The sequence below is a fragment of the Haliaeetus leucocephalus genome, unplaced genomic scaffold (genome assembly GCF_000737465.1).
Source record: "Haliaeetus leucocephalus isolate CR32 unplaced genomic scaffold, Haliaeetus_leucocephalus-4.0 Scaffold406, whole genome shotgun sequence".
In the NCBI taxonomy this organism is placed as follows: Eukaryota; Metazoa; Chordata; class Aves; order Accipitriformes; family Accipitridae; genus Haliaeetus; species Haliaeetus leucocephalus.
In genome coordinates, this window is record NW_010972842.1 from 620804 (window position 1) to 640943 (window position 20140).

At 37.3% G+C, this 20140-nt stretch overlaps 1 protein-coding gene across 1 annotated transcript in view; it reads right to left on the minus strand.

Moving 5' to 3' along the window:
- The window catches only part of CAPZA2 (capping protein (actin filament) muscle Z-line, alpha 2), a 31709-nt gene that overhangs the window by 10798 nt on the left and 771 nt on the right, over window positions 1-20140 (minus strand). Inside the window, exons 2-6 of the mRNA XM_010573994.1 lie at window positions 4997-5060; window positions 2957-3008; window positions 2194-2257; window positions 1478-1684; window positions 201-280 (exon numbers count right to left, since the gene is read on the minus strand). Of these exons, the coding sequence (XP_010572296.1) occupies window positions 201-280; window positions 1478-1684; window positions 2194-2257; window positions 2957-3008; window positions 4997-5060 (467 nt within the window). The remainder of the gene's footprint in view (window positions 1-200; window positions 281-1477; window positions 1685-2193; window positions 2258-2956; window positions 3009-4996; window positions 5061-20140) is intronic.

The window sequence follows — 20140 nt, forward strand, 5'->3', positions numbered from 1 at the left end:
CCATTTTACTTACCACAAAGGAAGAGATTTCTATATAGTTTTGGCAGAAAAACTTGGGGTGGGGTGGGGCAGAGGGAGAAAAAAGTCATACGCAAGATGTGCATGCACCTCCTTCTCTGAACTAAGGATTATCAGTGTAATGGCACTAGTGCAGATAGTTTGCTGTATTTTACTGTATTTGTAACCATACAGAAACTTACCAAAAATTTTTTGCTTGGAACTGATGGCTCTCTATGCATGCAATAATGGTCTGCTGTCCATCAATTGTTTTACCATATACCTTAATTAAAAATGAAAAACAAAAAACAAAAAACAACACAAAACAAAAAAACCCCAGAGTTAAAGTTTTAGTATCTGTCTTGCTCAAGCTGCTTAGAGATGTCTAGTTCTATTATCATTACGTAAACTGTAAAATTTAATTTTATAACCACTATGGTTCTTACATAATATTCAGTACATGAAACATTGAAGTGTATATTACAATGCAGAAAAAATTAAGATCAGAAAATCTGAAGGTCAAGCATCTTAACTGAAATTTTATATACTGCGAATTAATTTTTCTGCAACTATAGGAATTTTAAGCCCGAAGTAGTGACTTATGTGACAATATATATTAACAGCTGGATTTCAGATACCAGTTATTCTACAACTAAGATGATTTAACCCTTTACAGACTAGCGAAAAGGTGATTAAAAGGTGGGTTTGCTCCTCTGTTCTGCTTTACACCCTAAAATCAAATACTAGTAAAAATGATCTCAATGAAAATGCAACCTTGTTTCCTTTACAGAAGCTGGAACACATCTGAGCGCCTGGGAATCCAATTCAACTTAACTCAGCAACTGATTTTTTTTTTTTTTCCCCTAGTTAATTTTTCCATCAGGTTAATACAAAGCACAGGACAGCTATCATTGGATCAGTTTGCTGAACTTTAAATAGTAATAGGGCTCCTAACAGCAAATGAATGCTATTTTAGTCCAGACTGAGAGGTTTTACTTTAAGAAACCATCAGAACCCACCGAGTCTGGTGGTAAGAATATAGCACTTTGATATATAGACGATGTGATGGAGAGAAAACAGTTTGCTTTACTGACAGTTTTGTCAGTAAACCAAGCCAAGACAGACACTTGTATCTTATGGATTTTTTTTTTTTTTTTTTTTAAGTAACCAGTCAGGTAGTCAGGATCAATGGGATCAACCTGTAGTAGTCTATAGAAGGTCTTAATGCCTTAAGAAATTGAAATAAAAATTCTTCAGAACTGAGAGGCAAGTCTTCACTATGCAGTAATTACATACTAGTAGTCCAATAGCTGAAATATTAAACTTCTGAAGCTTTCCCTCATTTCCCTGTATGAACCCTTGACAGGACTAAGTGCTTTACAGTTGAAACTGCCTATCTTCCTGGTTTACAAATAGTTACAATTTTTTTTTTTAGATTTCTATCTATAGTGGTACAGCAGTTATATAATTTAGTACTTACTGTGCAGACACCATTTGGGTAGTGTTCTTTCACATATGCTTTCATTGCTGTTTCAACTGAATTTCTCCAGGATTCTATGGCATTTTCAACTTCATGGGGTCTAGGATCAGTAGCCTCCTTTCTTAAGTGATCAAATTTAAAAGAAATCTTGTTCTTGGGATCCAAAAATTTTCCATTTCCCAAATCACCATGTTCTGTTATCAAAACCTGTATTATAAAATTTTAGTTAATAACATTTGCTATTGACTAAAGAGAAAAAAAACCCAAACATGTCAAATCTAATTATATTCTACATTTAACTGGAGCTTACTCATATCCAAAGACTCACTTTTTAAACAAACTATGCATATAGGAAAAGATGACGAGGCTAACGTGACACACTGACTCAGAAAAAAAGTCCTGAATCTTACCCTCTTACTGCAACAAACAATGAAATACAGAAATTCATGTCTTCTAGCACTAAAGATGGAGTAAATTTTTTCTACAGCTCCAAATCAGGTCTGACTGAATTCAGGCCAACACCACAGACCAAAATTTCAAGCTCTCTGGATGCCATAAATTATTAACTTATGGAACTGCTACTATTGGAGGGCCATAATCTCTGTATTGTGGCAGGGAAGATGCATTTCACTTCATTTTCTTGCCAAGATATGTTCCAATACCAGAACATGTTTAACGGTTTAAGGAACATTGCAAGTATTTCATTGTATTCATACCTGTTCATCATAACCGTCAATTTTTACTGGAGTAAACTGGTCCAAGTTGTACTGTGCAAATGCACTACAAAAGAAAAAAAACACACCAAAAGCCTGCATCAAGCACAATCTTTTTCCTTAGTAGCTGTAAGATATTTAAATAATAGCTAATAATCTGGGCAATGATGCATCAAAAAATTATATAAATGCTTCATTATCTAGCAGGCCCAAATTCTTGGAATCACCTTGGTTCATTCACTGCTCATATTACAGATTCCAACCACCATTACACAATGATTTATATTCAAAAGTAACCTGATATAGACAAACACATACGCTCTACAGTAACCCATAGAAACTGGAGGGACAGATAAAATTTAAATTCCACAGGGATCCAACATACTAAGCCAGACATCTCCATCCTTACATATGAAACTAATTTTGGCACAAAATACAGTAGGCATAATGTTTCAATAAAAAAGTAGGGTCTAAGGAAACTGTGTCTTACAGATGTTCAGTGCCTCTAAGATCTACCAAGAAATAGAAACAAAATCCAAAAAGGTGGAGACTAGTTCTAAGATCCAGGTCACCCAAACAAGTTGCTCTGATCATTAGGATACAATACAGATCTTTCCTCTGCCAAGTATTTAATCTTGATCAAAGATGCACAACACACATAACAGGGTTTTACTTGCCAAGCACACATCTTTTTAAACGAATCACTTACTGACAGTGAAAAACATCTTGCTTTTATGCAACTGAGTGTGTGGCATCTGGTACTTACTGGGCTGCTCCTTCCCTGAGAAGATTGTCATTATTAAGCAGCAACCGAACATCTGAAAGGAGATATTTACAACACAAATGTACAGTTAACTCAGAAACTTGTGCCAGTCACATAACAAATGTCCACAGACTGTACAAAACAAAAAACCCAAACCACCCGATACCCATACAGATCTCTAGGTAGGAACTTTATTGCTTTGTCTTTCATAATTTTGACTGAACAAAATGAGAAGAATAGTACAGAAATTGATTCCTTTCAACACAATCTGGTAAGCAGATATAAGCCCTATTCTACAGGCTCTGTGACAGCTCAGGGAATCTGTCAAACTAGTTTTTAGAGAAGTTCTGAATGAGAACAGCAAAGGATTCAAATGAGTTCACTTTTAAGATGTAAACTACCAAATCCCTCACACTGTATTGACGGTAGTGGTTACTGTATTTTGACAACACTAATATGGTAGGTGCTGTACTTATTTTTTTTTTAAGCCTTACCATTTCTGCTGTTGTTCCTTAATGAAACTTAGTAGTCAGAGCACAATATATCACAATACCATTTCTTCTATCATCATACAAGAAACATATGAATACAGAATAAAGTCAATACTCTCCTCAGAATTACTTCATATTTACTATGCAGTAAATTGTTATTTATGTACTTGACTTACCGGCTTATTATTTTTTACTAGGCACTTTTTTTATTAAAAATTCAATGCACTGATCATTAACCAACTGATCATTAGTCTCGCTATAACATTTTAAACTCTTCTAAAGATTCCCAAGGTATCATGCAAGTGAAAAAAAAAAATCCAGAATATACATGAAGTTTCTTTTTTTAAAAAAAACAATACCAAAGCAACAACAACAAAAAACCCAAACCCAAACCAACAAAACACCCCAAATGAAAAAAAACAACCCCACAAACTCAACCCCCTCCATGCCAAACCAAACAAACAAAATCACAATTTACAGATTTGGAATTTAAAGCTTTTTCTCTCTTTTTGTAAGAAAGTCAGTCTGAATCTCATTGAACACTGGTCACACATTTATGATCAAATGTTTTGTTGTGTTTTCAAACACATACCACATTATTGAGCAAGTAGTTGCAACTATCAACTAGTTTAAGAAAGTTTGTAGCAGTACTCCTATAAGAAATTGTATTAACCTTCAGGGAGCTGGGTTAATGAGCTGCTCACCAACAGCTCATTTCACAAATGCAGTACAAGCTAAGTTTAAATAATAATCAGTTAGTTACAGTTTAACTGAAGAACAAGGTACTTCTAAAAAACATTACATTCTTTAACAAATTTAAGCTCTCTCAAGCCTGACACTGACTAAAAGTTTAGTATACTGAACTTACTTCTTTACTTAAATAGGAGAGATATTTGTAAGGAACAGCTACAAAACATATGCCCTCTTTTATGATATGTATGCCCACATATCTTGATGCAAGACAAACACAACAGTTTTTAAATAAAAACAACATCTTAGGTAAAGTTCAGGCAACAACTGCTGAGAGAGGCTAATTTCAAGTTTCCTTTCAGTTTACCAATACACTCAGTACAATGAAGTGTGCCCAGAATTTAATGGTTGAAAATGTTTGGGGAAGATTAATCTTTCCACAACTGGCATTAAGAAGTAGTCCTTTGTATATTCAAGGTTAATTATTTGTAATGCTATTCCTTTTAATATCATTTTAATTTCAGCTAGTTTAATTTCTGTTGAAAAATGTGTGTCAAAGACTAAAAAAAAGTACATGTGTCTTCTAAACGAAAACCTGAGCAACTGTTAATTCATGACTGATTAAAAACTGAAGAAAGCAAGCTCGTTCTCACATCACAATGAAAAGTGGTACTTCGCCCTTTTGCATTTAAACTCCAAGCTGTCTTGTGACTGCAAAGCTCATTATGCCAAGCTATATAACCAAATCTTACAGCAAGTGAACTGCTAAAATATAGACTACATGAAATTCAGGAGAGTAATCAGCAATACAATTTTGGATATAGATGCCTTACATGAAAGGACAGAGCAGACAGATACTCACCATTGAACACCTCATTGAATTCCCCAGGAGGAGCATGAATTATGAATTTTGCTGCTATACGCACCTGAAATACGAAAACAATATATACTTGTATTCATTTCTATTCAAACCAATGATGCATTGTATAGCTTTAATACCCAGACATGAAATGGTATAACTCTGACTGTATCATATATTTGTTCACATTATTTAAACTACTCTGTTAGAAACACAGATTATAAAGTTTTACCTCTTCAAACAGAATAGAGGAGATTATATGTGATGGAAGCAGACAGATAAATTGAGTCTCTCGTGTTTTGTATAACTGACAAAAAGAAAAAGATTAATATAACAAATAAGATCATATCTATTTCTGCTTTCAGTCCCTGGATGCCTGGGAATCAACATACATTCCAAGAGAGCCAGCTTCTCCTCTAATTTTACTACAAATCCGTGCTAGTTTTGGCTGGGATAGAGTTAATTTCCTTCATAGTAGCTACTTTGGGGTTCTGTTTTGGATCTGTACTGAAAACAGTGTTGATAACACAGAGATGTTTTAGTTACTGCTGAGCAGTGCTTACACAGAGTCAAGGCCTTTTCTGCTTCTCACTCCATCCCACCAGCGAGGAGGCTGGGGGGGGGGGCAAGAAGTTGGGCGGGGACACAGCTGGGACAGCCAACCCCAACTGACCCAAGAGGTATCCCAGACCATAGGACGTCATGCTCAGTACATAAAGCTGGGGGAAAAAGAAGGAAGGGGGGACACGTTGGGAGCGATGGCGCTTGGCTTCCCAAGTCACTGCTACGCGTGATGGAGCCCTGCCTTCCTGGAGATGGCTGAACACCTGCCTGCCCATGGGAAGTGGGGAATGAATTCCTTCTCTTGCTTTGCTTGCATGAGTGGCTTTTGCTGTACTTATTAAACTGTCTTTATCTCAGCCCATGAGTTGTCTTACTTTTACCCTTCTGATTCTCTCTCCCATCCCACTGTAAGGGAAGTGAGCGAGTGGCCACATGGTGCTTAGTTGCCGGCTGGGGTTAAACCACAACAACATCCTATGGTTCTAAACTTTCCAAAAGGCCCACACCTAGACAGTAATCAATAGATTACACAAGCTTAAAAACACTTGCGCAGACATGTAAAGCATGTAATTTCACCTGGATCTACCTGTAAGGCCTCTTAGTACCACAGTATCAGCAGATAGTTTAAAAAAAAGCACCTTAAGAACTTCTTTAATGCAAGTCCTTAAGCAATTGCCTTCAGCCACAACTTCTCGCAGACAAAACACAGCATAAACCAGTACTTCCACTAAAAGTACATGCACCTGCCCTGGCTTTCTCCCTCCCTCTGCTTGCACAAGCACTTGTACAACTGCACAGTGAGCAAAATTAGAGAGGTTATTTTTCTTTTTTTTTTTTACAGACCGGTTCCCTGAACTGGTTTACCACACAGCTGCAGACACATGTGCTTGCAAAAGGAGCATCGAAATGCTTCTTTTGATGTGAAGCAACCGTAAAACTTTTCAACTATTACCTTACTTGCAGAATGTCACTCAGTAGACTTGCTTTCATTCATTCTTCTTACCGCCTTACACTGTTAAGGGCACCCATTATAAAAATAAATAAATGAATGTTGGTTTCCCAACTTAACAAAAGTTCCTATCCTTCACACTTTACAGTTATCCAAGTTCAGGAGATGTTCAAAGCTCTCTTGCATCCTTGATAGGATGTCGCTATTCAAATACAGGATACTACCTGAACCGTGGCTGCCATTTCTAACAACTTCAGTTATGTTTCTGTGGAATAAAGAGCTGGGAGATTCAGTGTCTGCACTCTGGGCTTCCCGTTTGAGAAGCACATACTCCATTAACAAATACCTAAAAATAACCAAAGAATGCTTTACATTTACACATTTATAAGTATTTGAAACTACAAAAGAACTGTCTGAGCATGCTACAGCTCTTGAACTGACTTGTAAATAGCTTTTACAGTCCAGGGTAGCAATACAGCCAGTGCTCCGGCCCTTGGTTCTTGACAGGGCCCGAGTTTCAGACAATGGTCTCCAGAAGAGGTGGTTCAAGCTTAGAGTGCCCTGAGAGAACGCTTAGCTGCCTTGCTCGCAGTGTTCAAACCTCAGTGAGATCCTCACTAACAGTCAGCAGACTGCCGCTCAGAGCTGGCTAATGAAAATGGAAAGGCTGTCCATTCCCAACTTTCTAAACTGAATGCTACATTTTGGATTGCAGACAGCCTCTATCTGCTGCCTCAAATACCTAAATCAGAACTCCTCTTCCCATGTAAATTTAAGTTTGCATTATACCAAGATAAATGCCACGGGGTTTATTCTTCTCAAAAGAGACAGAAAGGCAAGAGCATCTTTTATCGCAGCTTATTAAAGCACTTGCCCAGATAAGAAAAAAGCATGACTTGGATGTCTCCTTTGACCCAAAGGAATGTAAACTCATCTGCATTAACTAGATTACCCCAACCACCAGTCTGCACACTTTTCCCGAGTGAGGACATACTCCATACCTCTCCTGCTGAAGTCAGGGCACTCAGTACACAGTGAACAGAGCTCAATGCTCAATCCAAAGAACTCTAAAGGATGTGAAATATAGCTAACCTACAGCATTATTAAAGCACTCATGAAGGAGAAGGGCAAGACAGGCTCCAAGGTTCTATTACCAGGACATTTTATCAAATGACCAATTACCAGAGTCTGGGATCAGACTGGAATTTAGGCCTCACACTTAAAAGCAGGTATGTAGTTGTGCTTTCAGCATGACTATCAGGCTGACTCCCAACTCAAAGTTAGGTGAAGGGACATTGTTTTTTGGTTCCTTGACTTCAGGATGTGAACAGGACTGCTTAGCCCTGCCAAGGCTGGGTTAGCTCTGGGCAAGCAGAGAAACAAGACTTAGAGAAATTTTGAGTTCTGAAATAAAAGGTCCATCAGTTTTGGGCTGGGCAGCAGCTAAATGAGTAAAATTAAGCAGAACTTGGGTGCCCAAACTGCACTCTGAATGACCATGTGCTTTAAACTGGTAATCTCTGTAAGGTGAGATACTAAGTTTGTACTAAAACCGGAATAATCCCTAGTTTTCAGCTGGTTTGGTAATGTAAAGCTGGTTTTGCTCCTTTTTTTTTTTGCTATCAGTAAGAATTATTCTTATCAGCCAGATTAGCTGTAGTATGAGTAACATCCTTTCAGAAGTATTCAATAGTAACAGATGTTTCCTCAGGACAGACCAACCTAAACATTACTTTTAATGAACATTCTACTAGTAAATTCAATTCCTCAATGAGAATTTTTTCAGTGTGATAATGCCTCATGGATGCCACTTCTTATGGGACAGACAAACACAATCATGCAAATTCACAACAAACATCTCATCAAGAATTATAAAGTATTTTCATGCTTACAGAAGCAAAAAACCTAATGGGTCTTCAAAAGCCGAGAGTCTGTCAGCTAAGACACTCTCTGCATTTTGCTAACCTGCCTTTGTGAAGACTATCTAAAACTAATCAAATTTTCTACAGCAATTAAACCAAATTAACTTATCTCTGGAGATGAGTATCAGAAAAAAGCAATATTTCCCCAACTCATACACACAAGAAGCCCATATAAGTGAGATTACTGGATTTAATTCTTTTAACACATAAGAACTGAAAAGCATTTACAGCTTCTTTATTGCTACTGAATTTTCCCAGAAATAAATGCTCTGAAGGAGACTTCTGTATTCTAAAACCAGACTGATACTGAAGGATAAACAAATACGCTTTCCTGAGCCTCAATGAGATGAAGATCTCCCCCTTTTGGCAGTAAAAAGCCACTGGCTCAGCTGTCACTTGAGGAAGCACAATTTAAACAAAGGGACAGTCCATACAAAATGTGGTGTTTATGGGCAAATAAAAAAAAAAAATTAACAAGGACATCTAGCAAGAGGCCCATTACTTGTAATACAAAGTGACAGACAAAAAAACTCAACTGCAATATAGTCCAGTTGAGATCGGGAGTTATTTTTGCTGAAAACTGTTTAAGAAAACCCATCAACCAGATGCATTACAGTTGAAACCAATGCTGGATATTCAATACATTGCGACTTTAAAAAATTGATTAGGACTGATTTGAACAAGTCAAAACAGAAACAACATAATATTTTAAAAATCTAAATGACAAAACCACAAGAACCTTATACACATATCAGCAACTAACAAAAAATTAGGTTACAGTTTCATTTAGAAAACTCAAAAGCCAAGACTGAGAAAACACCTGAAGTTTCTCCACTTACCACTCTAGTTACTCCCAAATCACCACCAAAAGTTTAAGACAGTGTTTTATTGATGTAGGTTCCAAGATTTGATTTACAGACACTGTTTTCAGTTAAATGTCTGCAGAACAGCTTGCAAGAAACCATAAACTTCAGAGTTCAGTAATCCAGAACATCTGATCATCAATGGTTCGCAAAAAACAGGTCTTGCAAACAGCTTTTACCAAAAGCCTAGGCAAGGAATTGAACATTTACTGTATTAAATTCCTTGAATGCACAAAACCAATCTAAATACATTTTCATGAAGCGTTACTTCATGCAGGTCTGAGCATTAATTTGCATTCCCCACTGCAGGTGTTCTCTTTAGCTGATTTTCACATATACACCAGCCACAGTCTCACTTAAATCAAAGTCTGATATCAGTAGGGAAGAGCTAGCAAGATCTACTTTCTAAATTCAAGTGAAGCCAAATGCTACCCATCACATCAGTTACAAGCTTTTTGGCTTTATAAAGTAAACTATTTCAATTAAGGTAAAAATTCAGACTGAGAAGCTTAGCAAAAGAGAAAAGGAGATTTGTTGTATGCCATGAGCATGGATATTAGGCATAATAATGCCTAATTCTTCGTTCTGCTAGAGATTAAAACAATTGGTCTATCAACAAATGCCTATACTCAGTTACTACAGTATTTGCAGTTTTCAGAGTACACAAGCACAGAGGTAGCAGTGTACAGAATGGTGCCAGTTATGCTAAATCTGCCTCGTTTTCATACTTCTGCCTTTATTTCACAATCTAATTTCTCTCAAGGCGTGACTCCCATCAGATACATAAGAGAAATCCTACTACTCTACCTTTTCCAGTCTGAGACACTCTTAAGTTTGTTTTATTTTCAAGATGTTATACGCAGTGACTCCAAATGCCCCCAAACCACTCTTCCTGTTCCTGGCACATCGGAACTGAGAAAGCCCGACCTTCTGCACTGTATGTGCCTATATATGGTCATGAATACGTGCTCGCAGAAGTGCAGGGGCTCCCGCAACGCCATGCCACTGTCAGCTCCGCTGAGATACGCTCATTCCTGATAATCAGCTAGGGTACACCTAACAATGATAGAGACATGAAAACTTAAGTTAGCTTTTCTTTTTTTTTCCCCCTTTCCCTTCTTCTTTTCCCCTTTTTAACTTAACCGAAATGCAGCTGTATTTGTCAGGCACCGTGACAGCTCGCTCCTTCAATCCACAGCCACGCTGCACAGGAACAACGTGCTGCTAAGCAAGATGCTGTGAAACCACATACTTTTTGCCCTTACTCTTTCCTACACATCACTTACTTCAGCTGTGAACTCCTTGTAACAGGGAGACCCACCCTTCCTCTACACTCGTAACAGGTTAAAGTTTACTGCTTCAGAGCAATAAAAATGAAATAGTGAAAGAGATATTAAAAGCCCTTTTCACCTAAAAACTGCATGAACATTGGGGGGCGGAGTAACAGAATACATTTCCCCTCAAAAGACAACTTTGTTGCTAATCACAGGAGAAAGGAAAAAAAAAAAAGAAAGAAAAAAAGCACGAGCTTCCAGCAGTTACTTTTATCAGTGATTATAGAAAGCGTTACAGCAGGAGCCAGGCATTGTATATCATGCATTTATGTTCTGCATTCCTGAGACCACCCTTGCCTCCTTATAAAACAAAACAAATCTCCCACTCACAGGAACCTATGTTTGGCAAAAAAGTAGATGATATCTCACATTTGGGAGAAGGGAGCTCTTTGGTTCTGCTCTAGGAACAGTAAAGAGTCCAGAGAGCCCTATTCCCAGAGTCATGCCTTCTACCCTAGTTCTCCTTGGTTCAGGAAGCCTTTCTGCAGGCAACTAAACAAATGGCTTTGTCTTGACCTACTGAACTCTATTTACAGGTAGCTACAGGGGTTTCTCACAATTAGCTGGTAGTTACAGAAATATTAACACAGTTAAGCTGATTCAAACTAGATAAGTTCCAATTCTCTCAAGACCCTGTAATTCACAATAACATGCAAGTCATTCAGGGATCCTGCTTGTACTACCTGGAGTGATACTGGACAAAAGACTTGTCTAGTTTTATTGAGTTCTGAGTTTGATTCAAATTTGTGTTTCGAGTTCAGCTGAGCCATTAATTTTCAATATGCAGCTTTACTTTCTAATGAACAACAAAACTGCTCTGACATCTTCTACCAGTCAAAATTAATTTTGCATTGACACATGTAGCACATCAATGAACACAATCTAAGGTTCAAGTATTTGCAAGATACAATGCCTGATGATCTGTCAGTACTGCAAACAGCAACATAGTTTTTGAGTTTGAAAAGCCTTCAATGTTTAAAAAAAAAAAGTAACTGCTTCTCCTTTGGACAGATCCTTGGAATTACTGGCTCCAATTGCTCATTAAATTCTTAGGTTAGGTAATTCCTAGGATGTTACACCAGCAATTACAATACATCTTTTAAAATAAAAAAAAAAGCTAGGGGTGTTTCCTAAGTGGCATAAACTGATCTAATACCATGCTGCTGCTGCCACCAAAAGGACTACACTCCCTGCCTCCTCCCAAATAAGCCCTGTAATCCATTTTTACAAACTCCTTTGTATCACCAGCGCTCATCTATTTATGTGACCATCCAGAGAAGCAAATTGATCTAGCTAAAGAATAGCTTTAGAAGGTGGCAAGAACATAGCAACCAATTCACTTATCTAGAGAGCTTTAAATAATTATGGCTTCTTCCTGCTAACAGTTTAGTGAGGTGAATAAGCCTTCAAATGGCCAGACAAGCACTGGGAACTTTATGTGAGAAAGGGATTACTCCATGTCAGCAGCAAAGTGTCTTCTCAGTATCTCACGAAACCTCACCCATACCCATGGGTATAATTTCAAATAGTGAAAAAGCATCCTGAAACATGCAGCATCGCCACACAAACATGGAGCAAAGGCAGTGACTCTGGTAGAGAGGGAATGAATATAAAAAGTAGTGTTGCAACTGCTTTCCTACCAAGCGCAACTGAAAAATGCTCTGCAGTATTCAATTCACTTCTGCTTCTGGGAGAGCTGAGGAAGAAAACACTGCAAAAATGTGGTTCTGTGGCACAGGAAAGGAGGGGCACATTCCATGCCTATGGCTTTGACTGAACAGACATTTCCTTCGTAGCAATGCCTGAAGCTGCATTGCGTCTGTAGAACATGTGTTTTCCTCAATTATTTTTAATACACAAGTATTTAAGAGTATGTAACAGTACCAGTACTTAATAGTGACGCAAAAAGCAAATCTTACACAGCATGAGCTATTCTAGCTGCATTCTTTCTACCTGAAGAACCGACTTGGATAGTGAGATTTATTTTCACAAAAATAACCATTTTGAAAGGTGCTGATTGTTTCACTGTAGGGCCTTTCAGCAGCAGCATATCTAAATATTATAAAAGTCTACATCTTAAAATCGCTTTGCGAACCACATCATACTAAGATGAAGGATTATAAAAAACCAAACCCAAAACAGGACTTATGAAAGTAATTGTATCGGGTACAGATTGCAAAGACGAATACGAAAGCAATGTGTGTTACTTGGGTAATATACAGGTCTAACTAGAAAAAAATTAGAGAAGATAAATATTCCCCATGTAATTTTGCAGTACTTCTATTACTCCTATCTAACTGGACACTTTTTTATGTCATGCACTTCCCATATTTTAATTCAGAAACATATTAAAAGAACTGTACTGGTCTCAAATTAGTCAAACAAGTATGTGTTGTTTGTAGACATTAAAGAATCAAGATCAACCTGAAACTTTACCTTCAGCTATCACCATCAATTACTAAAAGCTCTGAACTGAAAAAAAATTGCTTGTACTTGCAATACAGATAGTAGAATACATTACACTATTTTTCCCCACATCTGTATTTCTCTGAAAGCCTATGTCTTCTCAGTAGTTGGCTGGAAAACAAATAAGCTGAGAAAACCACATAGATGTAAAAGCAATTCCAAAATTATTGATAGTGCTACATGACCGAAATCTGTCATACAGAACATTATTCCTGCATCATCTTTACTGCAAGTTTTTATCGTTAATGTCATAGTCCTTTTTCCAGGTATGTACATGAAAGCTTGTAATATGAGCAACCAGGCAGAAAAAAAAAAGAAAAAAAAAGATTAAGAACATCTCAGGTTCACAGTTTAGATAAAAGTTGCTTTCAGTAAATTCCAAAAGACTTTCTGTGAAAAGAATAAAGAAAAAAAATAAAGAAAAAAGAAAGAAAAACACCCCTGGATGAATAGGAGGTGTGTCCAATAAAGTAGCATTAAGTTCCAGTCTCAGGAGAGTATAAATTGGGTGCTTTAAAATATCAGTATCTCAAACTCTGTCATTCTTTGGTACTTCCTATTTCATTGTAGGGTCAAGCCCCAATATATGTAATTAACCCAAGGAACAACACATTGTTTTGGGAAGCATGCTAGAGGCTAGTACTCCCTTAGATGAATAAAAATCTCATATGATTTGACAAAGGTCTAATGCAGTCATTGGTCTGATGTAAATTTATGAGTAAATCTTATCTGTAAAACCTTTAGAAGGTGGGCAATCCCATACTTTGCTTATGGATCAGATAGACAAAAGATAATAAGCATAAAAAAAATCTCAGAATTTCCTTGCAGAAGTCATTTGTTGAAAACTGAAAAAGTAGTAAAATTTTACATTTAGTGAAAAGCAAAAGCATTAACTTTTGTTTGAGAAGTAAAAGGTATAAGAAATGGCAAACTAAGACTTCACAAAGAAAGGAACCACTAGCATCATCTCCCATATACAGAATCAAGGGGTTCTGTTAGCCCAACACAGGGGCTCCTCAATTCAGCAACGAGACCTCTCTTTCACAGCAGTCTTTATAGAGTGGTATCTACTATAACCTAAAAAGCACTTGGTTCACATTTGCAAAGCATTCTTCCACCACAAAGTCTAAATTTTTGAAGTGATCCTTCCTAATACTCCAAGATCATTATTTATAATTAGATATTCCAAGGACAGCAAGCCTGGATTCAATAACAGTGGGGAGAGAAAAGGAACAATATCAGCTTGCTCTATGAAAAATGCCTTTATTAAAAGTCATAGAATAAGGTGCCACCTTAACTGTATGCCTCCCCCTCCCAAATCCAGTGTCTTCAAATTCTCTTGAAGTTACATATTAGTTTGAAAGTTTTAATGCCTTCTGTAAAGTTAAGAAAGTATTTGAAATATTTTACATTTTGGAAGCTTTTTACTCAAGGATAAAAAAGAGTAATTTCCATATTCTGAAAAATCTGCTTTCATTTCTGCATAAGCAGTTCAGTCTCCTTTACGCCCCACTTTCATACAATGGAAGTGAATATTATACAGTGCTGCCCGAGAAAAATACACTGATTTGCTAAACAACGTGGCCAAAATCCTTATCCTGTTCCTCTTTGGCTGCCAAAATTGGAAATCAACCAAAGATGGTATTTCACAGCAGAACTGTAGGTCGATGACCATGTTGGTGGGCAATATAACCTTACCTGGTATATCACAATTATTGTCTCTGCTTTCATTACTGAATTTGCCAATAATTTGTTCTATTACTCTTCTCTATTTTTGGTTCAATTTGTTTCTCTTATCTACTTAAACTATGAGGTTTCCTGGGTAGCAAGCTTCCGCAAAAGTTCTGCGAGCACAAAGGCAGCAAGAACAGGGCTTTTGATGGTCCTGAGGTGCCATTGCATTATAAATACTCCATGACATGGTAAAAGTCATAATCCACAAAAATTAATGTAATTTCTTCAAACTACTACTAACAGAAGAATATATGAACTGCAGTTTTAGAAATCACTGATCTTATAACAACAGGTGTTGTTTGTATTCATCTTCAAGCTTCAGATGATTATTTTTAACTTGTCAAAAATGCACAAAATTTTGCTTTGCACAAGAACTTTCTGTGGAGATGCACAGTGAAAAGATAAGCAGCACTGGACACAAGTTGCAACAATTAAATATTAGGAAAAGTTTCTCACCATGGGTGTAGTCAAACATTGCAACACGTCACCCAGAGAGCCTGTGCAGTCTCCATCCTTGGAGATGGCCAAAACTCAAAGTGCAAGTCCCTAACCAACCTGAACTAAGTTGGCCTGCTTTGACCAAGCAGCGTTCAAGTTACCTCCAGAAGTTTCTTCCAGCCTGTATGACTCTACAAACAAATGAAGTTGTTATTTGCAGTTATAGATACAGTATATGATCATTTTTTCAGAAGGTGTTGAACGCTTCTGTAATTTCCCAACAAAGTGATTAAAATTTCCATTCTGTCTTTCAATCTCAAGGGTATTGATCTTTTGGGGTTTTGTTTGGTTTTGTTTGTTTGGGGTTTGTTTTTTTTTTTTTAATTAATTCCCAACTCAAGACAACACACTATGATATCTCCGGATGTACATAAAAATCTTAATCTTGGAATTCAGAATTACATGTCAGTCTGACAAGCACTCCCAACTTCCTCATTCTTATTAAAGAATTTCCTCAAAATGTTTTAAAAATGTAACCATTGAGTTTAACCTCACCTTTGTAATAACAATTCCTTCCACACAACTTCTGTTACATTTTACTTGTGGAAAAATGTTAACTTTCACAGCTTTGATAATGTGGTAAATTAAACAGAAGATATGCTTAAACAGCAACTGAGTTATTTCACATTTAAGTATTAAAGGTTTTTCAACCTTTCATCAGAACCTGCTACAGCATTTCCAGTTCCATTCAGAATTTAAATATAAACAAGAACCAGAGAGCTCACAAGGTCCTCCTGCTAGACACGTTAGCAAAGCTGCACTTTTAAATATAAAACAAAGCATACACTGATGAACTACAAAGTAAGAACATTAAGGACACTTGCAAAACTTTACCTTAAGTTTACTTTATAAATTACAGTGCAATTATATCCAGAAAAGGCTATCCAAATCCTGCTTCCACACCAACACATCCTGCTTCTAATCATCTATGGTCTCAAAGTCTCATTCAGGGCAATTCTAAAAGTCAGAATTCAAGATCCTTCCAAAATGAATAATTTAGAGCTTTAATACCTGTAAAGATTTCAAAAAAGTAACAGTTTTGTCAAAAAATTCTGCTAATGCTTCCAAAGCACTTTCAGGAAAAAGGTTTTTATTTGCATTAAGGAAACAGCTGAACCTCCCACATTGGTAGGTTTGTACATGCAAGTGCGATCTGCTATGTATTTTGTTTTAAAAATGAAGTTACACACATGAGAATGCATTTTACTGGCATAGACTTTTCATCTCAAAGCACTGACTAAAGAAACAAGTTTTCCTCAATCTGACAGAACTACACTGCAGAGTGTTGTGGGTATAAGACATCCACCTTTATTACTTAGATTTGTAGGTTTTGACACCTCATTTAAGAAGTTACAAAGTTACCCAATGCACCAGGAAATACCTGGAAGCAATGCTGGTTCATTTTCACAAGTGGGACTACTTCCTCCTCATCAGAAGAGAAGTTTTGCTCTAATTACAGCAAGCTGACCTACTGTTAAACCCCCACCTTCCTGAACAAGTAGAACTACTGAGACAGAACCTTACCAAAAGGGGTGTGGTTCCTTTTTTTGAAGCCATGTTTGACAATTCCCATATTTATACACTCAGCATTTTAAGGAATGCAAGAGTTAATCCTGCTTTAAAAAAAACTGATGTGTTATCCTTTCCTACAAGGATTCTCCCCTTTCCTCCCTGAAGGCATCCCGATTTTCTCAGGCTTTATCTTGATATCAACAAAGCTTATTTAACTCCTGTGCTTTGTAGAGAACAGGATTCACATTAAAAAAAAAAAAAACCAAAAACACCTACAGTAAACACATCCCTTGGAGTCACCAAAAATGGACTGCAGAAACTAGTTTTATGATTTAAATAGTTTTAGTCTTGCTTTGCATTTGCACTGGGGTTTCTTTTAATGAATATTTACATTAGTAAATGCAACTTTTACAGTAAAATCAGTACCTTCCATTAATCATTGCCTATATTCATGTAGATAAATTGTAGCTTTTATATTCACACTAATATGCTCATTAAAAACATTTTTATATATGCTTATTAGTTTGACATAGCCACAGGTAAGAAAACAATTTCTACAGAAACTGGAATAAAATTAAACTGCAAAAAATGGTTACTAGACTTTAACAAAACTACTTCAAATATGCTGGATAAATAAACAGGTTTTGCATTCAAAACTTGTTAAGTGAGGATGCATTACCCATAGGAAGGGCACAGAAGTGATGACTTCCCATTGCTATCTCCCTTAAGAGTTCAGGGCTTCAAGATTTCCACCTCTCACAACTCATTTTTATTTATAGACTGAAGCAAACATAAACCTACGTTATTCCACCTATCTAAAAGCTTCTGAACTTTCAGTGACCTGGGTGAATAAAGCAACTACAAAACACTGCGTCTCACAAAAGCTGTTTTCATTAGCACTGCAAAATCCCTGGTAGTGGACGCTAAAGCCAGTAACTTCCACTGGCAATGGCCCAACTTCAGATCTTTGGATGTACGCAAATCTTACACAATGTATTTACTACAAATAGTTCTCAGATTTTGTTAAAAAAGCTTTTTCAAATTTATCCTCACACTTACTATCATCACTGAAAGATAAGCAAGACTTCAAAAATCTCATGCTAAAATGTGAATCTGAGGAACAATACTGGGTTCAAAACCAGTTACACAATCTTCAATATTGAAATTGTGTTCTTTCTGGCAACTGGCTCTTCTCCCTCCTTCGTTTTAGAGCTTCATTACTTGAACTGTAACTCTCCATTTTGCCACTATTCCAATCCATGTCCTGTCTGTATTCTGAACTACGCTAAATACTGCAAGTTTTAAACCCGAATTATGTTAGAACTAAATACAGCCATCTTACACTGACTACTAGATAGTAACAGGAATGTATAGCCGCTACAAATGGAATTGCTTACTGCCTTTGCAACACTTACATCTACTGACTATACGTGAAGAAAGACATTAATCAAAGACCTTTCAGAACTTGTCTTAGCGCTACATCACTTGATCTCCTATGTACTTATGCTTTTACAGCATTATTACAAGTCTGGTACAAAAAAGTTGTGTCATTTTGTTCACCTTCTTCCTTCCTCGAATTTCAGCAGTTTTGACCAGTGTTCTAGTCATGTCTGTATTGAAATTGCCTACAAAACTATACCACCATCATCATCTGCGTCAGCCTTCAACACTATCAGTTCTGTATCATGGGAGAAAAGTAAATAAAGGAGCAATGTGATTTATTCCCCAAGAAAATGAATGTTTGTCTGTCTGCCTCTACCCCTACATTTATTTGTAGTCCCAACTGGATGGGTGAGAAGGGTGTGCTTTTCAAATACTGTCCAGCTGATTTTTTTAGCTCAGTAAAACTGAATGTTTGAGATAACATTTTTACTGTAAGATGATAGCACAACTTAAACATATCGGAATTAAAATCTTAAGGCATCACAGGATCTGCATGGATATTTGCCTGCTTTTCCAAGACTTTGCAGTGTTGCCTATCTTTGCTTTATTAGCCAATAAAATATACTGCCAGGCTTGGAAAATTCCACTCATACAGGACAATCAATTTTATATGGGACTGAAGCAGATAAAGGAATCAATTGAAATTTACAATGGAAGAGCGTTGATTCTATTCACTTGTACGGAGGCAGGAAGAGTCTCTAGAGGGTCTGCACCCATTTGGGGAGAAAAGAGAAACTGGAATTAATGGATAGAAGAAAGTTCAGAACTTAACTCTGTCAGTCATAAAGGCACAAGCAGCACTTCTCAAATCATACAGAGGCAAGATAACACTGCCATTGTGTCTTTTATTATTTGACAGGACCAGAGGCAATGGGCACAAAACAAAACACAGGAGGTGCCGTCTGAGCATAAGGAAAGACTTTCTTTACTGCAAGGGTGACCCAGCACTGGCACAGGTTGCCCAGGGAGGTTGTGGAGTCTCCATCCTTGGGGATTTCCAAAAGCCATCTGCACATAGTCCTGGGCAGCCTGCTCTAGATGACCCTGCTTGAGCAGGGGGGTTGGACAAAATGACCTCCAGAGGTCCCTTCCATCCTCAACCATTCAATGATGCCAAGATAACTTGGAGTCTAAGTATTTTTCCCTATAGGAACAACATACTGGATTAGAGTTACTTGTATTTTCTGTAAGGGGCTAAAAGAGTCATGGATTACCACATATACTTCTTGATTACATTTCTACTTGTACCAACAGAGAGGTGGCATTTGAATGTGAATTTAGAGGAGGGCACAGTCTTAAAGCCTCTTGGGAAAAAGATCGTGAGATCCTGGCGCTATGCATCTCTTGGCGTATCAGTGCATCTCTAGTTCTGAAACCTGGCCCTGTTAACCTCAAACACGCAGGAAATCTGCCTTATTGCAACTACTTAGACATTTTAGACATCCTTCTTCTAACTTCAGAGAAGTCTGAAACATCACTTATTGACGTCTCCCACATTTAAGTCATCTCACAGCTTCCGCAGCCATGAAAACCTATGTTTTTAAAGTAAAAAAAGGAGTAATACTGTGCATTACATAAAGCCACGAGCAGCGCACCAGCACCATGTACACAAAACACCACACCCTATCTCTAAAACAGGCAGCTGCCATGAAGGTGGATCCCACAGAGGAAGACAAGCAGCACTAATAACTGAGGTCTTACAAGACACCCCGATGCTTGTGAGATTTTTCTGGAAAAATCCGCCTTAAATCCAAGAAGTGTCCAACTGCCATAAAAAGGGATTACACGTACATCTCGTTCACACAGACCCCCTGCTCCTCGACCTTACACCTCCCCAATTACTGCCTCCTAATAGGAAGTAG